At 40.9% G+C, this 27,921-nt stretch overlaps 2 protein-coding genes across 23 annotated transcripts in view; one reads left to right on the forward strand and one right to left on the reverse strand.

The window, feature by feature from the left end:
• MORC2 (MORC family CW-type zinc finger 2) overlaps positions 1-16,770 on the reverse strand; it is a 43,029-nt gene extending 26,259 nt beyond the window's left edge. For 14 of the 22 annotated variants that reach the window (XM_027956796.2, XM_060401316.1, XM_060401313.1 and 11 more), the window contains exons 1-3: positions 15,516-16,770; positions 8,803-8,856; positions 6,692-6,726 (exon numbers count right to left, since the gene is read on the reverse strand). In XM_027956796.2, the coding sequence (XP_027812597.1) occupies positions 6,692-6,726; positions 8,803-8,856; positions 15,516-15,583 (157 nt within the window). In that variant the 5' untranslated portion in view covers positions 15,584-16,770. Of the gene's footprint in view, positions 1-390; positions 626-6,691; positions 6,727-8,802; positions 8,857-15,515 lie in introns of those variants that run through there. The other 8 variants (XM_027956795.2, XM_060401317.1, XM_060401310.1 and 5 more) reach the window with 5 other exon arrangements.
• Positions 16,771-17,058: 288 nt separating this feature from the next.
• On the forward strand, positions 17,059-26,554 carry TUG1 (taurine up-regulated 1; the record flags this gene model as incomplete). Its single annotated transcript, XM_060401324.1, has 3 exons — positions 17,059-19,418; positions 20,552-21,273; positions 22,899-26,554. A coding segment is annotated over one exon (465 nt), but the record flags the coding sequence as incomplete, so codon positions are not given.
• Between the last annotated feature and the right edge of the window lie 1,367 nt (positions 26,555-27,921).

The following is a 27,921-nucleotide window of genomic DNA, read 5'->3' on the forward strand; positions in this document are numbered from 1 at the left end:
GCAGAAAAGGGACAAAAGTCTCCAAAGTTTTCTTCTGGAGGAAGCAAAGTGTCAGATGGAGACTCAGCTGGGTCAGGGACAGAGCATGGTACAGCAAGTGTTCTAAATGTAGCCAAGAGCCATTTGCTGGATGATTTAGCCTAAGATGCACATGAAGACTCTGCTTTGGGAGCTAGAAAGTGGTTCAAGCCAAGTGCATCTGAAAAATCTCCAAGGATTACTGGTATTTCTTGAACACACCTAGGAAGTTGCTTCCAGGCCCTTGCGTTTGGTAGAATAGGACTCACAAGCTGTTTTAACACACAGTCATCTCTTAACACTGGGTCTGAGATCCCTTTCTTGCTCAAAGACTTCATTTTAAATCTTTTTCATACCGTTTAAGACACACACCTATGGAGGGTCCTCCTGGCCATATAAACGACCCACAGCCTGTAAGCGTCTAGCAGTGTTCAGGTCCACGGTCATATGCAGCCAAGACAGACCAGCTGACACAGCAGTAACTCCTTCAGCTTCGTAGAAAAAAAAAAGGGCAGGCAGCACGGCATCTTCACGATGCTTCACAATCACTCATTTATTTGCTGTGCTTGGCCCTGTAATGAAGGAATAGCCGAGAACAATGCCACTATGACCACTGCCTACAGGGAGCCTCCAGTCCAGCGGACACTATCCCTTGCAGCACATGGTTAAGGAGGAGAGTTTAAGCAGAAGAAGACAGAGAAGAGGGCCAGCTCGAGCAAAAGCAGTGTGCGTTTAAGAATCACCTGAAGAGCTTGTTACAACAAATTCTGGGCTCCACCCTGGAGGGCCTGAGGTCTCCATTTGCATTTCTAAACTGCTCCCAGGCGATGCCAACACTGTCCACGACTGGGCCACTCTTGGTGAAGCAGAGCTAGAGTCAGCAAGAACTAGAGGCACCCCTGCCTGCAGCAAAGCCCCCAGACATTCCAGCAGTTAGGACGTGCACTCCTCACACCATCTACTCACTTTAATCAATCAACTGAATGACATCCGAAGCCTCGAGGAAAGGATTTTATGAAGCTGGTGGGAGTTCTGGACAGAGGAGGGGGTCTGGGCAGCTGGGGACTGTCTGCTCCCCCCTCTCAGCATACATCCTGGAGGATGACAGAGCCAAACTGCCTTCTGTGCAGTTGTGCCTCAGGCCCTGGGGGCAGCTTAGGACGATCACAGAACCATGTGGGAGGCTGCCCATCTAAGCTTCCCCTATATGACCAAGTCTGGCTCCTCCCAATTACTTCAACATTCCTCCCTCCAGCTCCCACTGAGGAGAACAGGAAGAAGCTGGAGGAGACATAAAATGGAGCTTTCAGTCAACCATCAGAGGTGACAAGATAACGCTGTCCTCAGCAGAGGCTATAAAAGAACGACCGTCAAGTTCTTCATCATACTCTGCAATCTGTTTGAACAGTATTCACTTCAGCTGCATTTGCTCTTAAGTTTCCATTTACTAACCACTGACCTGGCATCACAAAAGGAATCTTTCTTTGAGGCACAGCAGTCCCTATCGAAGGAAGTCCAAAAAGTCAATAAAAACAGTCTGACAGGCGTGTTCTAGTCTGGCCCCATCTAACAGGAATGCGTTGGGTACCAGAGTCTGGTTTCTTTCTCACCCTTCTTTAAGCTATAATGTGAATTTGTGGCAAATTCAAACTGCATTTGATGTTTGGGAAGATTTCTAAGTTCAGGATCAAGCTACTTTCAGAAAGGGAGAGAGGAAAATACTTTCCCTGATATTTTAACAACAAAAACTTCATAGTATATTGTAATTCTATTATCCTCTATACAGTTTCTGTCCTTTATAGACTAAACTAAAGAGCCTCTTGATGAACATGAAAGAGCAGAGTGAAAAAGCTGGCTTAAAACTCAGCATTAAAATAAAAAACAACGAAGATCATGGCATTGCAGTCCTATCACTTCATGGCAAATAGATGGAGAAACAATGGAAACAGGGACAGACTTTATTTTCTTGGGCTCCAAAATCACTGCAGATGGTGACTATAGCCATCAAATTAAAAGACACTTGCTCTTTGTAAAACTATGACAAACCTAGAAAGCATATTAAAAAGCAGAGACATTACTTTAGTGACATAGGTCCGTAGAGTGAAAGCTATGGTTTTCCCAGAAGTCAATGTGAGAGTTGGACCATCAAGAAGGCTGAGTGCCAACAACTGATGCTTTTGAACTGTCGTGTTGGAGAAGACTCTTGAGAGTCCCCTGGACTGCAAGATCAAACCAGTCAATCCTACAGGAAATCAGTCCTGAATATTCATTGGAAGGACTGGATGCTGAAACTGAAGCTCCAATACTTTGGTCACTTGATGCGAAGAACCGACTCCTTAGAAAAGACCCTGATGCTAGGAAAGACTGAAGGCAAGAGGAGAAGGGGATGACTGAGGATGAGATGATGGGATGGCATCAGCAACTTGATGCACATGAGTTTGAGCAAGCTCCGGGAGTTGGTGATGGACAGGGAGGCCTGGCCTGCTGCAGTCCAGGGGGTCACAAAGAGTCAGACACAACTGAGCAACTGAACAACAACAAATTCTATTATCCTACTTGTAAAATGAGGTAGCTTTTATTTCTATTGAATGTGTGAATATAACACTGAGGTTTAAGAGTGTGAAGTTGGGGCACCTCAGTCAAGATTCCCAATCTTAAGGTACTTTGAGTAAATTAAGTCTTTTCCTAAAATGCTAGAGTGCTTAGTGCTTACCATACCATTTAATCCTTAACTACCTTGACAGTTCCCTCAAGATCAACTGATTGTTCCCTAATCATCTGTGGAGTGCTAACTGTCTCCCATTAACAACTGAATTCTCTAATGGCAATTTAGCAAAGGCCCCACCTCATCCTCTCTGGACTCCTCCCAAAGTCCTCCCAAAGCACAACAGTTAACACTGAGCACACAATAAAAGTACACTGGGCCGTTTTCATTTAAATTAAAATCCAACTGCTCTGTTGCATTCCAAGTGAAAGTACTGCATTTCTTTGCTGAAATCCACCCACCGAAGGTGGTAAACGACTTAAAGACTGAACTGAAAGGTGAAAGGCGGTAAACAGGAGCAGAGATGATCTCTTTTAAAAAGCTTTTCCATGAATTCCCTGGCTATGCAGTGACTAGGATTCCTCGCTCTCACGCTGTGACCCTAGGTTCAATCCCTGGTCAGGGATTCTTCCAAAATAGGATGATTTTTTCCCTTCCACATCACTTGCAGTGGAGGCCTATTCTCTGCTTTGCCATCTGTGTGATGATTTAAAGAGCTTTGACTTCTTCCAGAGGAGGTAGTTCCTGCTCCTCACTGAAGCACTCTGGGGTGGAAGACCTGCTGTGGTGCAGGAATGATACATCTGGCCTAAGGGTTATTAAAAACCATCTTCTAACTTTCTTATGCTGTGACCCATTCTCCTGTTATTCTTTTCTAAAAAGAAAAGAAGTCTTATTTTCACCACTTGGCAGAGCCTTTTGAATAGAGGTTTTTAGACCTTAAGCAGGATAGCTGATTTTTAACTGTTCTGAGTATTTTCTTTGCTCCAAAGTGTATCAGGCAGAAGGAAATCGTATCAGGGAATATTCTTTACAATTATATGACCCTGGAAGTTCTAAGAATTACTTTCTATTGAGGGCTAATTCCCATTGATCAAAATGGGTCCGTAAAGTGAAAGAGGGATTATATGATAACCATATATTCCCATAAAAACTCAAGTTTTTCAAAAGTGAGGCAATGCCAGCCAAATTGGATTTAAAAGCCATCTTTCTCTGTTCCACTTCCAAATTTCTAGCACTCAAATGAGAAAAAATGTGCTGGTAAGAACACTGAACAGGCAGAAAGCAAGCTGTTTATTAAAAGGGGGGTAGGGCAATGACATGACTGAGATTCCTGTCACTGCTGTACACACTCCGTAACAAAGAAAGGACCTCACTGCCAAAGAGCAGAGCCAATCAGGCGAAACCAATAGACGTTGTCAGTATTTTTAAATTCTAAGCAAAGCAGCCCGATTTCCTACTTGACTCCTCTGCCGAGAACATCTCTGCAAATCTCAGTGCCAATCCAGTTACACAACTGTTTTGTACAACTGACACCAGCAGCTCTTCAAGTTGGGATTTGTCCTCACCAAGATTGCAGAGGGCTAAGATGGCCTTCAACAAGATCTTTCTTTGGCTGCAGAAACCACCAACTCCACAACCCCTGGCCACCTGCTAACTCCAATCAAGAAAATCAGTGGTACTTGCTCATTTCACTCCGCATCAACCCAAGTAATCTCCTACTGGCTTTCTTTAAATAGATACACAGATCTGGAAAAGCTCTATACAGTCAGCAAAAACAAGGTGAGGAGCTGACTATGGTTCAGGTCATGAACTCCTTATTGCCAAATTCAGACTTAAATTGAAGAAAGTAGGGAAAACCACTAGGCCACTCATGTAGGACCTAAATCAAATCCCTTATGATTATACAGTGAGAAATAGACTCAAGGGATTAGATCTGACAGACAGAGTGCCTCAAGAACTATGGGTGGAGGTTCGTGACATTGTACACAAGGCAGGGATCAAGACCATCCCCAAGAAACAGAAATGCAAAAAGGCAAAATGGTTGTCTGAGGAGGCCTTATAAATAGCTATGAAAAGAAGAGAAGCAAAAAGCAAAGTAGAAAAGGAAAGATCTACCCATTTGAATGCAGAGTTCCAAAGAATAGCGAAGAGAGGTAAGAAAGCCTTCCTCAGTAATCCATGCAAAGAAATAGAAAACAGTAGAATGGGAAAGACTAGAGATCTCTTCGAGAAAATTAGAGATACCACGGGAACATTTCATGCAAAGATGGGCACAATAAAGGACAGAAATGGTATGGACCTAACAGATGCAGAAGATATTAAGAAGAGGTGGCAAGAATACACAGAAAAACTATACAAAAAAGATCTTCAAGACCCAGATAACCACAATGGTGTGATCACTCACCTAGAGCCAGACATCCTAGAATGTGAAGCCAAGAGGGCCTTAGGAAGCATCACTACGAACAAAGCTAGTGGAGGTGATGGAATTCTGAAATCCTGAAAGATGATGCTGTGAAAGTACTGCACTCAATATGACAGCAAATCTGGAAAACTCAGCAGTGGCCACAGGACTGGAAAAGGTCAGTTTTCATTCCAATCCCAAAGAAAGGCAATGCCAAAGAATGCTCAAACTACCACACAATTGCACGCATCTCACATGCTAGTAAAGTTAAGTTTAAAACTCTCCAAGCCACGCTTCAACAGTGCATGAACCGTGAACTTCCAGATGTTCAAGCTGGATTTAGAAAAGGCAGAGGAACCAGAGATCAAATTGCCAATATCTGGATCATAGAAAGAGCAAGAGAGTTCCAGAAAAACATCTGCTTTATTGACTATGCCAAAGTCTTTGACTGTGTGGATCACAACAAACTGGAAAATTCTACAAGAGATGGGAATACCAGACCACCTGACCTACCTCTTCAGAAATCTGTATGCAGGTCAAGAAATAACAGTTAGAATTGGACATGGAACAACAGACTGGTTCCAAATCAGAAAAGGAGTAGGTCAAGGCTGTATACTGTCACCCTGCTTATTTAACTTATATGCAGAGTATATCATGAGAAACGCTGGACTCAGTGAAGCACAAGCTGGAATCAAGATTGCTGGGAGAAATATCAATAACCTCAGATATGCAGATGACACCACACTTATGCAGAAAGTGAAGAACTAAAGAGCCTCTTGATAAAAGTGAAAGAGTAGAGTGAAAAAGTTGGCTTAAAACTCAACATTCAGAAAACTAAGATCATGGATGGCATCCAGTCCCATCACTTCATGGGAAATAGATGGGGAAACAGTGGAAACAATGAGAGACTTTATTTTGGGGGGCTCCAAAATCACTGCAGATGGGTGACTGCAGCCGTGAAATTAAAAGACGCTTGCTCCTTAGAAGAAAAGTTATGACCAACCTAGACAGCATAAAGCAGAGACATTACTTTACCAACAAAGGTCCATCTAGTCAAAACTATGGTTTTTCCAGTAGTCATGTATGGATGTGAGAGCTGGACTGTAAAGGAAGCTGAGCGTCGAAGAACTGATGCTTTTGAACTGTAGTGTTGGAGAAGACTCTTGAGAGTCCCTTCGACTGCAAAGAGATCCAACCAGTCCATCCTAAAGGAAATCAGTCCTGAATATTCATTGGAAGGACTGATGACAAAGCTGAAACTCCAATACTTTGGCCACCTGATGTGAAGAGCTGATTCATTTGAAAAGACCCTGATGCTGGGAAAGACTGAAGGTGGGAGGAGAAGGGGGAGACAAAGCATAAGATGGCTGGATGTCATCACCAACTCAATGGACATGAGTTTGAGTAAACTCCAGGAGCTGGTGATGGAAAGGGAGGCCTGGTGTGCTGCAGTCCATGGGGTTGCAAAGAGTCAGACATGACTGAGCAACTGAACTGAACTGACTGATAGATCTGGGCACCTCGTAGTAGTTCCCTTAGTATCGATATTCTTGATTTCTATTTCACACCTCATCAGGGCTACCCCGTTCTGCCTAATACCTGGAGTAATCAGGTTGTCTACCCAGACTCCAGAAACCAGTTATCTCCCACTCATTTATTTTTAGGCACGACAGTAAATTCTTCTGGGAACTGGGCATGAGGAAGAAGACTGGTATCTGTCTTACCTGCATAAATATCAATTCTTGTGGCATCAGCATCTCTGCAAAGTTGGGAAAAAAATCAATATTCAAATGAGAATATGAAGTATAACCATCAAGATGCACAGTATTGAGTGGGATACATACTATTTTGAATCTATTTTCAGGAAATCATAAAAGAAATTCTATATACATTAAAGATATACTTTTACATTTGGTAACACACTTTTCCTTATATGTCTGTGAAACACCTCTGGAGCTTCGAATTATTTAAAACCACCACAAGATACACAGGGTCTGCATACACTTTTTTAAATAAAAATTTCACAGTGAAAACAGCTAGAGGATAAATAAGAACATTCCTTTAGACACTAATTGACTCCAATCACTCGTTTGACTGCAATCATAAACAATGTTCCAATATCTCATCCACTGTTCTTCCTCACCAAGATCTGAGAAAAAAAGGAAAATAATACTCTGCCACAAAGCCTAAGAAAATCAGGTCTTATAGTATACACACTACAGTCAGTACACTGACTCATGAGCCCATAATTTTATCCTCCCTAAACCTGAAAGAAGTTTGGGGCACCCCATTAGGCTCCAGTCATCAGCTGAAATGAAGGCTCAGTCATCAGTGAAGTCTTCCATAAAGGCTTGAAAGTCATCTAGCCCAATTCTGCCAACTGCAGGCAAAGAAAATGAGGCGCTGAGTTTCACTGCTTTTAAATGCAAAATCCACTCAAATCCATACAACTCTACAGGTACTTATTCCCCAAAACATAAAAAAACATTTCAAAAATAGAAGAGATTGGCAAAGTATGTGTATGAGCAGGAACATACACTCCCAGGCAATCTCCAGTTCACCATATAATATATAAAAAAGCAGCCTGCCAAAACCCACTGTAGTATCACTAAACAAGTGGCAAATTCAAACACAGTTCCATCAAGCTACAACATTTTTAAATATAAAAATTATGAGTCAACCAGGATTGAAACAATTGAAAAACACTGAAAATGGGACTTTTCAGGTTAAACAAGTTGTTAACTAGTAAATAATAACAATAAAGGTATAACGGTATAGATCTACAGTATAGACACAGGTAGACACAATCACCATTATGTCATTAACTGGAGATCTACTTAGGAAGCACTTTTGTCAACTCTTATCTTCTTCTTCATTAGTCATTATCGGTCAATAAACACCATGTCTGAATTTTACATTTGCATTCAGAAATCTGTGATATAATTACAGGCAGGTTTTTGATTAGGGACTTCACTATCCCTGAACCAACCCAAACTTCTTCTCAGTCTTGCACAGTAACATTTAGAGGCTTGTATCACTAAGAACTCATTATAACACTGTGCTGAAGAAGGATTTCTTCCAAGCACAGTTGTTAACAATGGAAGATGCTCTGATCAACTAGTCTCATCTGACAACAAAATACCCTCACTCCTTAGTATCCGCAGGGGACTGGTTTTAAGACCACCAAGGACCACAATATCTGCAGATGCTCAACTGCCTTCTATAAAATTGTGTAGTACTTGCATATAATCTATGCACATCCTCCTGTTTACTCCAAATCATCTCTATGTTACTTATGATAACTAACACTATGTAAATGCTATGTAAATAGTTGCAAGCAAACAGCAAACTCAAGTTTTGCCTTTGGAACCTTCTGGAACTTTTCCAATACTTTCAATCTGTGGTTCCTTGAATCCACAGATGCAGAACCTGCAGATACAGAGGGCTGACTGGACATTTTGGGAAGACACAGAACTCTGAAAGAATTTTAAAGACATTAGATGGTTTATTGTCCTGGTAGCGCAAATTAAAACACAGTTTGTCCTAGTAATTAGATCCCTAAGTTTTTATCTTAATTCCCCATGTTTCACAACAATCATCTTGTTCTAATACACAGGGAAGGTAGCTTTGGAGGTTGTAAGTTCACTATTTTTAGTCTGCAACATAGAAATGAATGGATTATCAACCAATGTGCTATTTAAAGTGCTTTTTTGGGTAAGATGCCTCCTAGGAGTGAGTCACATATGCAAAAGAACTGCCTTCCTCCCAAGTCTTCAGAGATCAAAAAAACCCAAAAAGTTTTCAAGAACAGACTGCACACCTGAAGACTACATACCTTGCATTATCAACTAGTTCAGCAAGAGCACCAAACAAGAATTCATGAGTGGTTCTGAAATGATAAATATTAAGAATCAGCAAAAGAAATTATGAAGTAAGCTATAGTTCCTAATAAAATGTTACGGTTATAAAATATTTAAACGGTTTTTTGGAGAAAAAACTAAAATTGCTACTTGCATCAATTTACACTATTCAAGTTTTAAACTTCTCCACAATTCAAGTCTTTCTAGAGCTCAGATGTACTGGTGCTAAAGCAATGTTTTTCACTATTCATATTCTACCTGGAAAAATATCTATATTTTATTTATCATTGCCTTTACCGGCTGTCAGTTTCTGCGTATCTCTAAGAACACTCAATGGAGAACTCATTACCATTTAGCTTTACCAATACCTTTTGTGATGATTTACTGGTGAAAAACCATTCAGTCTTGTGCAATGTATATGCAAAAATGCTCCACTTGAAGGTGAGGAGAAAGGAGAAAATAATCTAGTTTTTGATGCGCCCTGATTTTGGCCAAAACCAAAACTTTCTCCACATAAAGGAATCCATAATACTCTTGAACAACCCCTTCCTAAGAAGAAAAAGGTTTGGTGTGGTCTCCTAGGATCCTTGCTCAAGTCAGTCCCTTCCAGAAGGATAGCCAATGGTCATCTTCTCCTCTAGGAGGCTGCTCAAAATTTAGGTAGGATAAATTCCCAATTACCATATTCAGAGCACAATAAAGATGGTATTTATGCATGTTTTCCTCTACTTACACCTTTAATTTGTGCTATTTCCCATAATAGTCCTCATTAGATATAAAACTAGATGCATTAACCTAGAACCACCTAGAATTTTTTTTTTCTGGCCCTGTGGTGCAAACATGGATCTTAGTTCCCTGACAAGGATCAAACCCGTGCCCTCTTCAATGGAAGAGCAGTCTTAACCCCTGGACTACCAGGGAAATAATGAAACTCTTATTTTGTAAGCATTAATCCACATAATATATTACTATCATAATGTAAAAAAGAACATATTATTCCAGTTAATTTTTTTGTATACAAAGTTTCAGTCAATAAAGTGAAAATTTCTATATATATTTAGAATATACCAATATTAAATAGCCAGCATCTAGGATTTGTGAGTACTTACTGTATTGTTCAAAACAAATTGTAAAACACTAGTTTATAAAATAAATACCCAAAACTCAACTGTCCAGGAACAGTTTTTTCCTCAAATAAATCTTCAAATTTTTATAAATGCAATTTTTTAAATTAAAACTACTAGTCCTTGGAATTTTAGGAAGAACTTTTTCCCATGAGAACAGTGAATATATCTGTTGCTGATCCAAATGAAGAACCATGCTTTAACAAAAAAGTAGAAATTTAATCTCCAATTTCCCTGAAAAGACCTCAAATTCCTCTAAATCTAATTCTTAATTATTTTACATGAAATAAAAAAATTTTAGCAAGGAAAAAACCTGCATAAAACATCCATATCTTTAATTATTCAAAAAATTTTGTCTCCAAAATTATCACCCTAAATTCTTCAAATTATCTACTGAAGAAACAAAAACTTTTCTGCATATTACTCCATGTATTAAATTGCGAGAAATGAGTGGGAAGATTAAATAAACTGATTTGCTGAAAGTAATACAAGTTAAAAGTAAAAACTAGTATTTGCTCTAAAGCTTTCAACCAATCATCTTCCTGTCTTTGTAGTGACTAAGTATAACTTGTGAAGTGAATTAGTTTTCTATACATTTAAAAAATTTCTGAAGGTTAAAATGTAAAATAACAAATTCCACTGCAATACTTCTCATTTCCTTGAATTCAAGCAATCTCAGAAATAAGCTCCTAGGGCAGGGGTGGAGGACATGAGAATACAATCTGAAACTACAATTTGTGTGTAGAAATAAAGGAAGAATGAAGTATCTGGCCTATGGTAGTGACACTGGTGAATATGAATAATCTGGAAAACTAATTCTGATACCTCTGCCATCCAGGCAAAGAAATTTAAAAAAAAACAGATATAGCAATGACTTCTCACAAAACCTATTTTTTGGCACTTCGCATGAAAATTAAAGGCATTCAGAATCCAGTAAGATCTCAAAAAGGAAAGGACAAAGCACTTCTGGCTAAGTTTTCACTGTTTTCTACACAATTAGAAAACTGCTTTGTATATTTAGAATCTAAAAACATTCCAAATGTCTTTGTTGTTCCATACAGTATCAATGCTGTTCCACAAAACGGATTTCAATGTATCTTTAAATGTAGCTAAGTGAAGCGAAGTGAAGTCACTCAGTCGTGCCCAACTCTTTGCGACCCCATGGACAGTAGCCTGCACCAAGCTCCTCCGTCCATGGGGTTTTCAAGGCAAGAGGACTGGAGTGGGTTGCCATTTCCTTCTCCAGGGAATCTTCCCAACCCAGGGATCGAACCCAGGTCTCTCACATTGTAGACAGAGGCTTTACCGTCTGAACCACCAGGGAAGAGTCTTAAGTGTAGCTAAGGGGTGCTTTTATGATGGACACTGACACATCATAAAAGGGGCCTTTTGCGACAACTGTTGCTAAGGTCAGAGACACTCAGAATCTTCTCCAAACCTCCAACTGATCCTACTAATAAGTGCTAAAGTTCAAAATATCTCTCAAATCATAACAAAAAAAAATAACAACTATAAAAGACCTTCCCTTTTTTTCAAATAATATTCAAAGAGATGCACTCATTGCTAGCGAGCAGTTTAGAGTTATTTATATAAGGATCAAAAGAAATCCTTTTCTTCGCAGACCTAAAGATTCTTTACATGTAATCCAAGAAAGATCAACCATCTGGAAAAAGACAAAGATTTTTAACGAACTCTCACTCTCAACTGATTGTGGCTTTTATACCAATTGTGCCACAATCAAAATAGCTTTGCATCTCAGCATTTCCAATGACAAATTCAAGTGTAAATCTACTCATTATGTAAGGAAAACGGTCTATTTATATTCAGTCTGAATTTAAAGCAATAGAATATTTATAACCCCATCACACAGTGATAGGTTCTACTGAGTTCTTAGATATGCAGTCCAGAGTTAATTGCCTTAACTGCTAGAAAATAAAGCTGAAAAATTCCAGGGCAACCATTTTACATTCAAAGGCTTTAATATATTTAGTGTGAACCCACAGTTCAACAGGATTATAAATCACAAGAAATGTAAAGTTGAAAGCTTCCTCTACCTTCACTTCCGATATCAATAAAACAACTCTAAGATATCAAATGGCCGAGACAATAAGCTTTTAAACATGCCGACAGTAGACATACACAGCAGGCATCTTATACATAAGCACCCTGCTCAATCCAACCACTTAGCAATACTGCAAACAGAATGACTTAAGATATGTACCTTCTGCCAAAGGAAGAAGGTACCACTATTACTCCATCTTGAATCTGGCACCTAGACTGCTCGTGGACTTTTCAGCAGCAGTCACAAAACCCACCACACCAAACAGCAGTAAAAGCATAAGCTATTTTTATTCAAAAATCCTAATTTCAATCATCTCGTATCACCAATTTGCAGTTAAAAGAAATTCACCTAAGACTTCCATGTTAGAATTTCCCAGACCTGCCTCAAATCCTAATGCTGATATAATAATCAAGTTAATGTAGAACAATACCAAAACAATTCCAAGCAGGTGTTTATTATCTTCAACAGATGCTCCAGAATTTATTAAAAATTAATCTGCCTAGCAAACATCAAGCTGCTATCACACTGACCAACTTTTGGTTTATGTGACCTAGTATTATAACTAGAACAAATAACTGTCACTATCTATTTGATATTTACTATGAACTATGTGCAATCTAATTATCTTATAAACATTATTGTATACAATCCTCATAAACATTGTCAGATTAGTCCTGTTTTGCAAATGATGAAACTGAGGCTCAGATAAGTAGACCTACCCAAGAGCACAGCCAGGAAGCAGACAGAAGCCTGGCTGGCTCCCAAGCCCATGCTGTTTTTACTGCATCACGCTGATTTCCACCCTTCTATCCTGGATTCTGCTAAATGGGTGCTAAGGAGTCATTTCTTTCACAATATACACCATGGCAATTTATAGATATCACACACCCTAAAATGGTCTTGTGTTTTTTTAATTATAAAAAGGGAGAAGGAAAACCCTCCCTTCTCTGAAGGTTAACACCATACCACTTAACCCAGTGGACACATCTACCAGCACTACCATTAACAAGTCACATTTTCTGAAAATTTTAAAATGTTTCCTCTAGAAATGAACTTCTAGTCAGGTCACAATAAAGGTCTTGAAACTGGTTACAAACCAAAAACTTATCTAGGTGTTCTGGGCTTCATATTTTCTTCTGGTAGAACTGGATACATTCAAAAGCAAACAACTTCTAAGGTCTGATCCAGATAATAAATTCCAGCACTTCCAAAATGATACATCCAACTCTCAAAAACATTTATGCAAGCAAGTGGTTCCAGTTCAACACAGTAAGTCAAATTCCCAGAAAATTCTCCAATTTCAAACAAGAGACTTAACTGAGGTTCAATTCTTTCCCTTTGCTCTGTTCTATTTTCAATAAGCCATAAAATAGCAACAGAAATGAAATACCCCAGAATTCTCAATTTAAGAGGTTCACTGAGATAAACTAAAATTTATCTCCTAGCCAGAATACTGGAGTGGGTAGGGAGGGGGTAGCCTTTCTCTTCTCCAGGGGATCTTCACAACCCAGGGATCAAACCCAGGTCTCCCCAAATTGAAGGCGGATTCATTACCAGCTAAGCCACAAGGGAAACCCAATCCAAGATTGAAGACTTTCAAAATGGAAAGTAAACCTTCTGGCATATATACAAGGAAACAACCCTTTAAAGGTAAAACTGACTATAGCTGGTGTTGCCTAATGGTTAAAAGCACTAATTATGTGGCCAGATAAATCTTACCGCTTTGAAGCAGTGCCTTGGTGCCTTGAAGCTGTGTAACCTCTGGCATGTAACAATCTTTGAACTTCAGTCCTCTCAAATGCAAAACAGGAATAATCCTTACTCTAGTAGGATTGCTAAAAAGATGATTTTTTACCATGTTTAAATGTGACTGGCAGAAGCCACAGTCCCTGGTAGCTCAGATGGTATGGCTCAGAGATGGTGAAGAATCTGCCTGCAATGCAGGAGACCCAGGTTCCACCCCTGGGTTAGGAACATCCCCAGAAAGGGAATGGCTACTACCCACTCCAGTATTCTTGCCTGGAGAATTCCACGGACAGAAGAGCCCGGTAGGCTACAAACCATTAACACTTTCACTTTTCACTATCATTTTATTATCAAGTACAATCTTTGGGTAAGCTAAAACAAGAACCCAGCATCAAAAGTCTCCTTCAATGGTCTTCCAAGATCATCACATAGTCTGTCATTCCCAATTTGCCCCTCACCCCAAAACTCAGAACTCAACTTATCAAACACAACCTGTGAACATCTAAGTGGCCTTCAACTGCTTGTTCTTAATGTGGCAGCTCAAATACAAACAAGGATACTAAAGGTTCTGCTCATGGCTATGCTACAAGCAAGATGGGTATAACTTTTGATCAGAGGCCTTATCTAGTTGGATTTCAGATTCATCAGGCTGCAACATGAAACTACACCTAGGTGACCTCTACAATCCCTACTCTAATACTCTAGCTCAGTAAGAACCTTCCTAAACAAAACCAGGCTCTCATTTGGCAATTCACTACTCAGAAAAATTTTATTTCCTTCATAGTTAAAACAGCAAAACCAAAAATTACAGACATTATCACAAGTATGTGGTTCTTTTTTGTAAACGGTTGTTGTATTATTGTACTATTACTTGACAACTAAAGTTACTGTACTATTACTTGAAAACTAGAGTCTATATTCTCAATCCTGAAGGTGGTTCTTCTGATCTCTGGACCATTCATTAAGCTGCTCACCACTTCTCCAGTACTGAAATGAGAAACTTACCTTCATCTCAAAAATGCCAAATCAATGCACTAAAAGACTAAACAAGGATGCCCTCATTGCATCAACTCCAAGAAAGTGGGAGTAAGGATTAACCTTGAAATAGTCCAGATCAGTGGAGTGATGGCAATCTCTTCACAAACTCAAAGAACTATGGACACAGCATTCATTTAATGATTTGTGAAACTTTGGTGGAAAGGCTATTTAAATCCTGGATTTAATCAAGTTATCACTTCCTGCTTAATATTAAAAACTATATTGGATGAGGACAAATTTCCCAGAAAAATAAAGCAAACTGTTTTCTAGGGGGAAAACTAACTTCTTCTCACAAGTTGTTATTTAAATGTCTTCATTCTTTTTTCCTTCTTAGAAAAAAAAAAGACTTGTTATTACCCAACTGTATTGGCTGTTGACACCAAAGACAAGAAGTTGAATAGAATAGTCCAATTTTTGGCGATCCAAGAAGAGTACTTGTTGGATTCCTATCAAACACTTGAATGAAACTCAATACACAGACTCCAAGGAATTAGTTTGCCTTCTATCAAATAAATTTTGATCCAGTAAAGGAAGATCATATTCTTCTGGATTAGCAACAAACATTTCACTGATCTCAGTTCTTCCATACAGAGCTCAAGACTCCTCCAGTGACACATCCCAAAAAGTAAAAATGCGAGACTTCCTGGGAAAAAGACTTCCATATGAATATCGAGCAATGAGTTATCAGTGACCTCAGAGGCACCTATAGAATACTTACGAATTTGTGTGTAGATATTCAAAGGTTAGCTGAGCTCGATTCAGACTGCTGTAATTCGTGAAAGCCATGAGTGCGGTGATGTCTCTCCAGTTCTTTAACCACTAATTGGGAAATACAAGCTTACAATGGAATAGATTTTTCAGGACTCCTTCCAGTAAAGAGTTGGTAAATCTGTGCTCCTCAGTTAACAAAATTATCTAGTTATCCACCTAAAATATATTCGAAAAGATGTCTAAAACAAAAACTGATTTCTTCCTTAAATTTTTTTATCCTCTCAATGACTACGATGTAATACTTTGGAATAAACTACGTCATAAATCTGTAGTCTTAAGGAACATTAGCATGAATTTGCGATAATTCACTGAGTGGAACGTGGTTCGTCCTAGAGTAGCTGATACTGGACTTGGCGATTTAATTACTGCTCCATCTTCACGTTCTTCCGAGTTGTTCGTTGTTGTTTCTCTAAATTTCCTATGAGGAGATTCACCAATCCGGAAACTTACCAATCCGGAAGTCTAGCAACTTCAGTCATAAAACTGGATAGCCACGCATGTCTTCGCCATCAATGATCCCAGGATCCTTAAATAAGCCCCAGAGTGGCGATCACGATGTTGCTCAAGTGCATATGGCGTTAGTTCCGGCTTCACCACCTACCAACTGAAAGAGTTCCTAAGCGCTGAAGACCGATTTCCGTTTTCAAAGCCCAGATCAAACCTAGCTTGCTGTGCGCCCCAATTTCCTCAGGGTAGTGAGTCAAATTACCTCACAGTGGCCCACTACGTCGCCACAGAATTGACCCACCCAATCAACTCAGGCGGACCGCGCCCCTCCCCCTTTCCCTCAGACAGCGGCCTCAGCCTCTCAGGCCCTCCCTGGGCCTCGGTCCCGTGGTGTCCTCCTCACGGAGACAAGTTAGTCCCAGTTTTCAAGGCCCGGATCGAGGGCAGTGGCGAGAGCACCACCCGACCGGGCGTTGCCCGGCGCTCACAGCTGCCTTTGTCCCTCCCCACGGAATTGGAACCCAATAACCGCAGGGCGCTCTTGGAACCATGTGCTGCCGCCACCTCCGCGTCCGCCGCCGCCGCCGCGAGACCAGCCGCCCTCGCGCCGCGCTAGATGAGATGGTGACAGGACTCAGCACTACAAAATTCGGCGTCTAACGCTGCTCCGCCACTGCCGCCACCGCCACCTCTTTGTCTCCGCCAGTGCACACAACCCGGACCGCCTCGCGCACTCCCCGACGCCCCAAGTCCCCGAGGCCTCCGCGGCGCATCCCGCCAATCACAGAGCCGCAGCTCCTCCCGCCCCCGCCCTGATGCGACGCCTCCTGATTGGTGGGTAGCGTGTCTCCACGTGACCGGATTTTGTTGCCGGGCCCGCCCCTGTCACGTGAGTGCGCGGGCCTCTCTTCCTGCTTTCTTGACCCTCTCCGCCATTTAAAGAAACAGTACCGGGGGCGGGCCGAGCGACGCAGCCGGGACGGCAGCTGCAGCGCGGACCGGAGGAGCCATCTTGTCTCGTCGCCGGGGAGTCAGGCCCCTAACTCAAAGAAGCCCTGGCGCGCCCTCCCCCCCTTCCCGGTCTGGTAGGGCGAAGGAGCGGGCGCGCGGTCGATCGAGCGATCGGTTGGCGGCTCTTTCTCCTGCTCTGGCATCCAGCTCTTGGGGCGCAGGCCCGGCCGCCGCGGCGCGCGCCCGGTGGCCGTTGGCGCTCGCGCCGCGTCTTTCTTCTCGTACGCAGAACTCGGGCGGCGGCCTATGCGTTTGCGATTCGACGAGGAGTCGTCCGGGTGGTTGGCGGCGGCGGGCAGCTGCTCCGCCCCGCTCCCGGGGAGGCGGCGGCGGCGGGATTTGGCGCGGCCGGGGAAGCTGGGGTGGCCGGGGCCGGCCTGGAGGCCTGGCGCCACCCTTCGGGGCCTGCAAGGACCCAGTTGGGGGGGCAGGAGGGAGCCGGGGGATGGTTGGTGGTGGGCTTTCTACTTTGCCTTTTCCTCCTTATGCCGCCTTAGTGAGGGGCGGGAGCTCTGGCGGCAGCTCCGGGGTGGAGAAGCGAGCTCCGGAGTCGGAAGAGCTGTGTTTGCTTCCGGGCCTCGCCACCAGCTGGCCGAGTGACCTTAGGCAAGTCACTCAGTAATTTGTCTGCGCCTCAGTTTCCTCCTCTATCAACGTTTGTGGGATTGAAAGCGCTTTGTAAACCATAAAGCGTCGGTGGATGAAAGGAATGATTATTGTTCGTTATGGTTGGCTTTTTTTTTTTTTTTTTTTTGGAGTTGTAAGAAAACTTAGAAATCCCCAGTCCTTGGATATTGAACCTGGAAACATTGGATTGGAGATGGAGATCCTCAAACTCGCTGAAATTGTGTGCAGAAGTTAGTGGGAATATGCAATTTAGGGAAATGAGAATCCATCGCCAGCAAGTTTTCAGAGGGGGCTGTGACCCGGAAGAGTTAAGAACCACAGTTCCTTTGCCACAAGGAGGAAACTGAGGCTTAGATGTCATTTGGGACCCGTCACAACCAAGCTGAAGCCCCTGTTGAATCCCTGGGATATGTGAGCTGTTCTATGCATAGTGATATTCGGGGTAACAACACTCCACTGCTTGGCTTCTGTTCTGAGTCCTTTCACTATGGGTTGCCTGAAGGGCGGCTGATGCTTATGGTACAGTAACACCCAGTATAAAGCAGCTGAAACTAGGAGTGGATGTGTTCTCTAATGTCAAGAAGCCTATTCAATCTTTGGCCCAACAACTTTTTATTTTCTGGTGCCTGACTACCTTTCTGACTCTTTCACTGGTTATTTTCCATGACCATGGTTGCCATCCGTTACTTGCTCTTGTTTTATATTCTTAGCTCCGTGTGGTTGGTAGTGAGCAGGCTTATTTTTAAATGGTGCTGCCAAGTCCAGCTAATTAATGGTGCAGGTGGGTTTTTAGCAAGCTGTCTCACATGGAATTCCTGAAGATGTTTGTTTTTATTAATTGAAACTGACATTCTCTGGAAAGTTTTGTTAGAGCTTTTTCTGAACCTCAAAGTCAGTAGTTTGGAAGTGTTTCAAACCTTAACTTTCCTCCCCGCCTGCTTTGTATTCTCTTTGCTTGCAAGTGTGTTACTAAGATGGCCAAAATGCCAGTTTTTGCTTCTTTGTTAATCGTCAGCTGCTTTTTATCAGATTCCAGGCCATTGTCCAGCAAACACTATAGAAATGTTTGAACACTTGGATTTCAAACATTTTCGTTTTGTGGAGTGGTGCTTACCGTGGTACAGCTCTAAGTAAGCAAATGCAAACACACCTAAGTGTTTGTCTGTTAGGTGTTAGCCCGTTCTGCTATTTCTTATAAATGTCTGGAAAAAATCAATTGACTGTTCCCTTTACCTGGAGGGCAGAGACAAATGATCTCAATTCCAGAGAAATGACTGTTTTGGAGACAAATGTGTTGGTCTTTTAGCTCTTTTGTAATTAAATCTGGATGTACCTCAAAAGAATCTTGAGACTGTGGTGATACGATGCTTTCCTCAGGAGAAAGGAGGAGAAAACCAACTGGAACTCAAAGCTTGAAATTCTGTGACAAAACATGAACTGTCCAGAATAGGAGGTTGAAAGGGTTTCACTACAGCGTTCTGCACTCGCTGGAACCGATGTCTTTCAGTGTAATCACCGCATGGGCTCCAGATTTCCAGAATTTCAAGAACTGGATCTGGGACCTGGAAGAAACTACCAGGGTGTGACAGGAACTCGGAAGCTGGACGTTTTTGTTTTCAAATTTGAGGAGTGTTGTCCTTGTTTTGAAAGAGACAATGACTGAGCAAGCACTGCCACCAGCGCTGTTACTGGAAATTCGGAGACCTGAGTTTTCACCAAACCCTCAGTGCAAACTCTGGCGATGCTCCATCCAAAGTGAACTACGGTACTTGCCATTTTCCAAAACGCCTGTTTCTTTACCATCTCTGCACTTTGGTTCATGCTCTCTTCTCTATCCTGGAGTACCTTCCTCTGCTTCTTCATCTGTCAAAACTGCCATTTCCTCAATATCCAACTCAGATGCTGTGTTCTCCATGAATCTCTTAACCTTAGGCAGAAATTAACCTTTTTAAAGTTTTTTTTATTTTTTTGTGTGTATCTTTTCTTTATCTTCATATACAGTAGCTTATAAAGTACTTTTTTGTGTGCACTGCATTAGTTCTCTTTACAGGTAACAGTTCCTTGAAAGCAAGGGCCTTGTCTTGGGAACTTTTGCCCAGACATGTTAACTACATAGGTGAAGCTTTAGTAGAAAGAAGAAATTTAAATGAGACCAGGCTGTCGCCAAATAAGCAGTCAATAAATATTTGCTTAGTTGCTGTGTGATAACCTAATTATTATTGAAAAAGTCACTAATTATGGGCCATGTCTCTTCCTTTACTTCATGTTTTAATATTTTTTAATTCTAACTTTAAAAAGATTTTAGGGACCCCTCAGATGTGAAGAGAAACAGCCATATTGCATAGGGTATAAGAGAGGGGGGCAAGGGTTTTATTCCCTGTATACCTTACTGTCTCCTGCTTAAGATGGAAGCATTAAAGTTAAGGATAAGTTCTACAAGTATTGATACGAGGTTATAAGACAGTTTGTGAAAGGCATTGGAAAAGGAAGAACAGCAGTGTCTCCTTTGCTTTGGGGTTTGTATATCAACTTAAGTCCAGTTCTCAGACCACCTGGGAGACACTTTGTTCTGCCCCACCAACCACTGCCCAGGAATCTGAATACAGATAAGTTACTCCCCCAGAGTATGAGAATTGGAGCCATTCCTATTTGCTGCTTCCCTGAAACAGTTTGTCCTCAAGAGTCCAAAAACAGTCTTTGCCTGAGAACTCTCTGTTCTTATCATCACTGATTATTAATCATAAGCTCCACCGCCCCCGCCCCCCACCCCACCCCCAGCATTTGTCAAGAATCAGTATCCATTAGGCAGTGGTTGTGCTGACAGCAGCCCCAGCCCAGGGTCCTGTGTTTCTAATTCCAAGCATTTGTTATCTCATGTTTTGTCACTCTTCTCTCCAGTCCTGTGCCTCCTGGTTGCCGAGTGTTCACCTGGATCTTCTGATCACCTTTGTGCTATTCCATCAGCCTACAGATCTGGTACCTGGATTTTTGCCTATGGTGATGGATTCTGCCACCTCAGTACTGAAGAAGACATCATTCCAGTGGACCACTGTGATCTAGGAGGCGTATCCAGCGAATCATCATGATGTGGCCTTCACCTCCACTCCTGTCCTGTTCTACCCAGATTCAACACAGCCTTTTGTAGTGAAGTTCAACTTCTCAAGCCAAATAGCTGAAGCCGTTTTATCACAACAAAGGTTCAGCTTATTCCATAAGTGTGCATTTCGTTTCTCCAGTTAAAGCTTTCAGAGACACATAATAAATTTGGACCAGGGGATTTTTAGTTATCAGCACTGTCTGAAGAATGGCAGCATCTTTTTGAGAACCATATCGGACCACGCCCCACTGTCTCAAATGATTGAAATTCAGGAATTGTCTGATCTGGACCCCATTCTTTATCCATTTCAAATCTGTAGTAGCCTGCTGAATGAGCAAGCAGATATTCTGACCCGTTGGGATTAAAACAAAGGCACAGTGAACTCACAGCATCTTCTTTGGGATTACTCAGGAACCAGAACTTTTCACACAAATGTAAGAAATTCTACCAAGGAATCCCTTTACCTAACAGCATCTCACAAAGCTCCAATCAGATTCCAGAAAAGGCCTCTTGATACATCCAGGTAGAACCTATATGGTAATCCCTTATATTTATATAGCACTTTACAGTTTCAAAGCACTTTCACTGGCATTAATCTTAGTTACCAAATAACACAAATTGTAATCCCTTTTTTCAGATAAGGAAATGGAAATTTAAAAGTTATCCAAGGTTACACAGCTGCAAAATGGTAGAAGCCAGGCCTTCTGACTCCCAGTCCAGTTCTCTCTTTGGAATTAACTTAGCCTCTATTTTATGTGCTGTGTTAAAATAACTGGAGATTGGGAACCCCAGAAAAGTTTTCAACTTCCCGGTCTCAATCAGTGCCCTCAGTCAGTTAGGATGTCAGAGATGTGATTTTGCGATAGTTGTACCTGGACCTGAAGTCATCTCTGAGGTTTGGCAGTAGTAGACTGTCTACCCATTAGAAAACACAAAGCTACTTTTAGATCTTTCATTCATCTTTGTGGTCTTCCCAAAGATGGCCTAGTTGATTGGGGATCCCTGTTGATTCCATGTCTTCCTTTTTATTTTTTTAATTCTTATTAATATTCCCAGACACCAACTCTGTGGTCCTCTATCCCCAAATTAATATTTACATAGAATGAGCCATCATTTTTTTTTTAGAATAGTACTGTTCATATGTATGTGTGTGTATGTATATATTTGATATACACATGTAATATGTATCATATATAAAGAGCTTCTGTAGTCCAATAATGTGATAAAATACTGTAAAATGTGTCCCCTTCCCTGATTGTTACTGCAGTGTAGTGTATTAAAGGATCTCAAAAGGCTTACAGTAAAGAGCCTCATTTAGTTGTTTGGCCCAGTGTGTCCTAATTTAATCAAATACATAATGTTATTTTGGTAGCATTTCTTTTAATGGAATGGGAAAACTTCTTTAAAGCAATATAGCCAGTGTTTCCTGACTGCCAACATAATTGCCCTGGAGACCTAGGAATAAACAGTATCTTTGAAACTCTTCCCCCCCTCCCCCCTTTTTTTCTTACCTTGGCAATAACTTCTTGAATTAGTATGTCTTCATCATCTGAGAACCCTACATCTTGACAGTTAGCTTTATTTTCTGTCAAAGAAACCTCTAGAAGATTTGTGGGGATACATGGGAGAGGAGTGTGGGGAAGTTAATTCTGCCAGAAAGATAGATTAATTTTATGATGTTTAGCAATATACTTCTCTCATAGAATTGTGCTGTAAGTCTAGTTTAAGGGAACTACATCTCAGGTGAGTGAGGAGGGAAAAGGAGAAAAATAGAGTAAAAGGGAATGGGTCAGAAGGAGATACTTTCTTAGGATTTAAGTTGTGGCCCATTGAAATCTTACAATACTTGAAGTCATCCAGGCAAGGACTTCTTGAAATAATATTTACAAAGAAACTAATGCATTTTGCAGCCATTTGCTGACTGCAAAAAAAAAAACAGCGCTATTGTCACTTAAAACCAATAGCCTTGCCCTGATAGTCACTTAAAGCCCAATCAGGCAGTCTTGAGTTTGTAGCAGACTGGAATGTTAACTTTTTCATTTTGTAATGTGGCCCACATTAGAGAAGGAATAAATAGAAAAACGCTTTGGCTTACCACAGGCTTTGCTCACAGTTTCTGGTTTCTGTGACCTATTTTTTTTATTTCAGCATTTTGTGAACAACTTACTCTTAGATCATTGGTTTTCCAAAGGCTTTGTGGCCATGAAGCCCTTTGAATGAAAACTTTATGGAAGCCCAGAGTAAAAGTGAAGCTGCTCTGGAGGAAGCAGAAGTGGGGGGCCTGAAACCTGCCACAAGGATCTTACTTTACCATCATGGTGACACCTAAGGAGACTTCTTTACAACAACTAGAATTCTTCAGAACACAGTTTGGAAACCACTGCCCTAGACAACAGTGTATTCGACCTGAATCGCATTCTGTTGTGTACATCTACTCAACATGTCGGTGTTCAGTTGATAATGAGCATTCTTAGGAATACTCAGAGAAGTGCAAGAAGATGGACATATCTTTGCCCCCAAGATTAGTCGTGTGGGCTGAAAGTAACATCAAATGGACCTAGAATAATAGCCCTCTAACCACAAATAGACTTCCAGTGATTCCTGAATGATATAGCCAGAGAACAGTTTGTGCATTACACTGACAAACCCCCTTATTCAACTTCTTCCACAAACACCGGATGCTCTAGTGGTACTTAACATGCATGACCTTGAAGTCTTGATCCTCCTTGAATACAGTAAACACCAAGTATAGAAGCTGATGTTAAAGTTGATGCCTCATTGAGACAGTATTAGACCAGCTATTCATTGGACCTCCCATCCTCAGCCATGGTACTCTACTTCGTGTGCAAGAGATAACCATAAACTATGAAAGCAGAATTCAGAGACTGGCAACATTACCTGAAAGGGCACCGGATGATTATTCATCTTCTCAAACTACATCACTATCACTCAGCCATTGGCAGTTACACTACTACTTGGGTTTTATTCAGTTTAACTGCTGTTTCCAGAATAAAGAAGCAAATAACCTTTGAAAAACTGCTAAAACAATTCCTTCATCACTGGCATATCTGCCTGTTCTGCTCAAAAATTAGGAGTACTCAGCTCTACCTGTAATACCTGATCCACAGGAGACAGTCTCTGAACACCCTTTTCTTGTGTGTGTAATTTAAAATGTGGCCATTGTAAAAACTTTCTTCCAGCCAATGAGAGAGTTTAAGACGAATCTTTTGATGTCTGATACCATCAGTTGTTGATGTTAAATGATATTTAGAGGTAGGCCTTTTGATCAGGCCTCGATAGCTTACTTGGTGGGCATCTCAAATTGCATATCTGTCTTTTTCCTGGAAATGTAGACTAAACGTGGAAGGAAATCTACAAAGCCTGCAGCTAAAGAGTTTTATCAATAGACTCAAGCTTCTTGAGTCTTCCTAATGTCACAAGACCACAGTCCCTTATCCTTGTGGATGTTTCCCTGGAGTTTCATCTGTTTTAGCTGAATCACAGTGGCTGACTTCATTCCTTGTCATGAAATACTCTCAGGCATTAAGACAACTTGTCTGTTCAGGAGGGATTTGATACATGAACTCCCAGACCAGATCACGTAGATCAAGCAGACTTTAATCCATGCCCTGAGAAAAAACCTTATTTCTTCAGAATCGACTTTAGGGCCAGCTGTCCTCAACTACTTTAATGAATGCACTGCTTAAAAGTTGGGAATGTTTCTTTATATCTTTGTCTCTTATCCTCTACACTAATTGTGATTATGTGACTCAGTATACAAATCATCAAACAAAGCCTAAGTCTGGTTATTCTATACTGCTCATCTTCAACAAAATCTGATGACTAGCCTGCTTGTGTATATACAACTGTTATTTGTAAAGAAGAAATTGTCTACAAACGTGGTTTTTTCACTACCTTCATAATGTCAACTCGATTTTCTTTTTCTCCTGGACTTGACCGGAAGATACATTGATCTATCACTGCCAGTCATTCCCTTTAACCCTGTTAAAATAAGAAACTTAAAAGGTAAAGATGATTATCTGTTCAAGAGTCTGATGTATGCTGTGTATAAGAATTGATGATGGAAAAAGCCTGAAACTCAAACCTAGTAACTTACTATCTCCATGCCTCAGATCTCATCTTGCAGCAGTACCATTCAACCAGTCTGAGGCCTTGACTTGTTAATAAGATGATTCTCAGATGAGCTGAATTACAGAAGATGGAGACTTGATTACCAAAGAAAATAGGGCCAACCTTGATGAACCTGGCTCTCCCAACCCTGTCACTCCCAGATGTAGCATAGACTCCTAGACAGAACCTCAAGTCTGGATTTAAGAGATACCCTTCTCCTGAGCTGAAAGTTCTTGGGCAGATCAGCAGGAAAGTGAAAGTTGCTATACCTGACTGGCCCTTTAAGATCATAAAATTGTATCTAGAGTAAACTGTATGGATTAACCCTGGAATACTCAGGGTTAAAGCTAATTTACAGAACTTCAACATTAAACTGCCTGTTTTTCCAGATCTTAGCCTGGCTACTGACTGGCCCTGCTGAAGGTACCTTACTTCCTGTCTATTTACCTGACTCAGCCATTGCCTGCCTTTCTGACATGTTGCTGCAATCAGACATTGTCCTTCAGAAGACTACAGCTGATCTCGGCCATCTTATATCCAGTTCCACCAAGACGTTTTGAACAGAAGCAATCTGTACTTCTGTACTCTACAGGACTTAATGTTCACAACAGGAAGGAGCATGCTACATACTCCTTGACCAGCAGCTTTTTTTTTTTAAACTGCAGAGTAAGCCTCTATGCCTGTATATATTAGATCATCATTTTCAGCACTTGGGACCCTTTCTGCCAGATCTGAAGGAGCAGAGCAGATTGAAAGCACTGTCCATTCCTCCATTCTGTGGTCATACAGAGATGAATCTGATTTACCAGTATTCACAGAAATGTACCAGTTCAACTTGGCAAAAGACTTAAAGGAACATAAAACTTTCCCACTGAACTTAAAATCCACCACTGACTTGAGGAAGTCTCACAGAACTATTTGCCAGCGGGAGGCTGGTTGTCCTGTTTCATGTCAGCAAGACAGTTGGGCTCTCAGACTCGTGACGACTGAGTTTACTTACATTGAAACTCTTGTATCATCCAGATATGCTGTTGGACATGATTATTCCATTCAGATGGATTACAAGCCTCCTGAGTAGAGGACAAACTTAACTACTCATGATTTTTTTTGAGAATACTTTTATCATCAGGGAAGGAACAATGCCAGTGATTACCATTCAACTTTATGAGCAGAGATTAAACTTCAGTATCTGGTCTTACCACTGACATCGGTTGGTTTTGATTGACCAGCCTCCATTCCATTCCTTTGTAATGACTCCCTGATGTTTCTTTGAACCTCCTCTCCCTTTCTTCAGTCCACATGGTTCAATCTGACCTGATCAATCAGCACAGTCCATCTCCTTGACCATAGTGATGGGTTCAGGATTGGTTTTGTGATTCAAGTTGGTCCAGTGATTCTCAACCCTAAGAGTTTTAGTGAACTACGAAAGAGAAGCTCTTTACTGAGATTGCTTAGCTCTGTAGGATGAAAAGCTCAAACCAACAGGGCCCAACATTTCAAATGAGCCAGTTGGAGAATGAAGCCAGTACAGAGGAAAATGGAGCCAAATGATGGAGAGACTTGAGTCCTGATGACAATGTTTGTGCCCCTGGATCAAACCGTGCCTGAAGCTAGTATATCCCCTGGACTTTTCAGTTATGTGAATCAATAAATACCCTTCTTTGCTTAAGTTACTTTGAGTTGGGTTTCAGTTACTTGAAATTGAGTCCTAAGATACTTGTCTACCAATATCAGAATCTTTAAGTATTAAACTAGAGGTCAAAGCTACACTGATATTATTTTCCAGTCCAGAAGATAGAATGGAACAAGAGCTGACATATTTAAGTTACTACAGAAGCATAAAAATTAATTACATGGTAGAAGAATATAGTAAAAAATCTAAATGTTTATCAGCAAAGAATTCGTTATAACCACTATAAAACACCTGGTTCAACCATATAAGAACATTTACATGTCTGTTGTAAAGAACGAAATACATTTATTACATATTGGCATGGGAAAATGGCCATAATTTATTAAGTGAAACAAACCATTGCTAGAAATATGTGTAGTATGAACTCATCTAAAAATTTGTGTTTATGTTCATAATGCATAGAAAAGTCTTAAACAGTGTAGATTACATGACTTTCAACTTTATACATTTCTGTATTTGAATATTTTACACTACTCACATTTAAACTCATTTTAAAATAAAGAATTTTTAAAATACAATGCTTACTGTTCGACCTTGACAAGTTACTTAACACTGAGCCTGTTTTGTCAAATAATTTAAAAGACCTGCCTTTATATTAGTGAATATTTAGATAAATATATTCATCCATTACTCAATCTGATTACTCTTGAACCTTTCTGAGCTCAGTAACTTCCTTAATTTTTAATGTCTGAGTGTATTTGGCTTATAAACTTTATAATTTCGGTCTTCATCAAAGATTATTCCAGTTCTCAACCAACAATCTATTTAAGACCTCTTGCAGTGTTCACACTAGGCAGAGAGAAGGATAAAGTCACATTTTCCTTGAAGTCTTTGAGTATTCTGATCTTCCTGCAAAGTCAGTCAATAATGGCCTTCTACTGCTAAATCCATTACATAAACATCTGCATGTTCAGCAGCACAAACCCCTCCCACCAGCATCCTGACTCTTGAAGTGTCGTTTTCTTCCTTCCCTGCCGGCTATTGCTCCTTTGTAGGTTCAGTTCTCAGTATTGGTATAGCGGATATCCGTTGATTTTTGTCTCCTACCTCCACCTTTTTTTTAGTGATAGATATCCATTTTTCCTTCGGAATACTACTCTTTGCCATTCTGTGGGGATGCTGTAAATGACAGTATTTTTGTGTCATGCCCCCCTGTCTGACAGGTTGGATTGTGTGATCCACGCTTGTACAATCTAAATTCCCCTCCCACCAAGACTTTGAGTCTTAAGAGACGTGACACAAAATTACAGAAACTGAGTCCTGATTGTGGTGTCCCAAGGAAATCATAGGAGTTACATGAAGACATCCCCAAAGATGCCCTGGTTTCTGTTGTCAAACCTGATTATC

Source organism: Ovis aries, chromosome 17 (assembly GCF_016772045.2).
Source record: "Ovis aries strain OAR_USU_Benz2616 breed Rambouillet chromosome 17, ARS-UI_Ramb_v3.0, whole genome shotgun sequence".
Classification (NCBI taxonomy): Eukaryota; Metazoa; Chordata; class Mammalia; order Artiodactyla; family Bovidae; genus Ovis; species Ovis aries.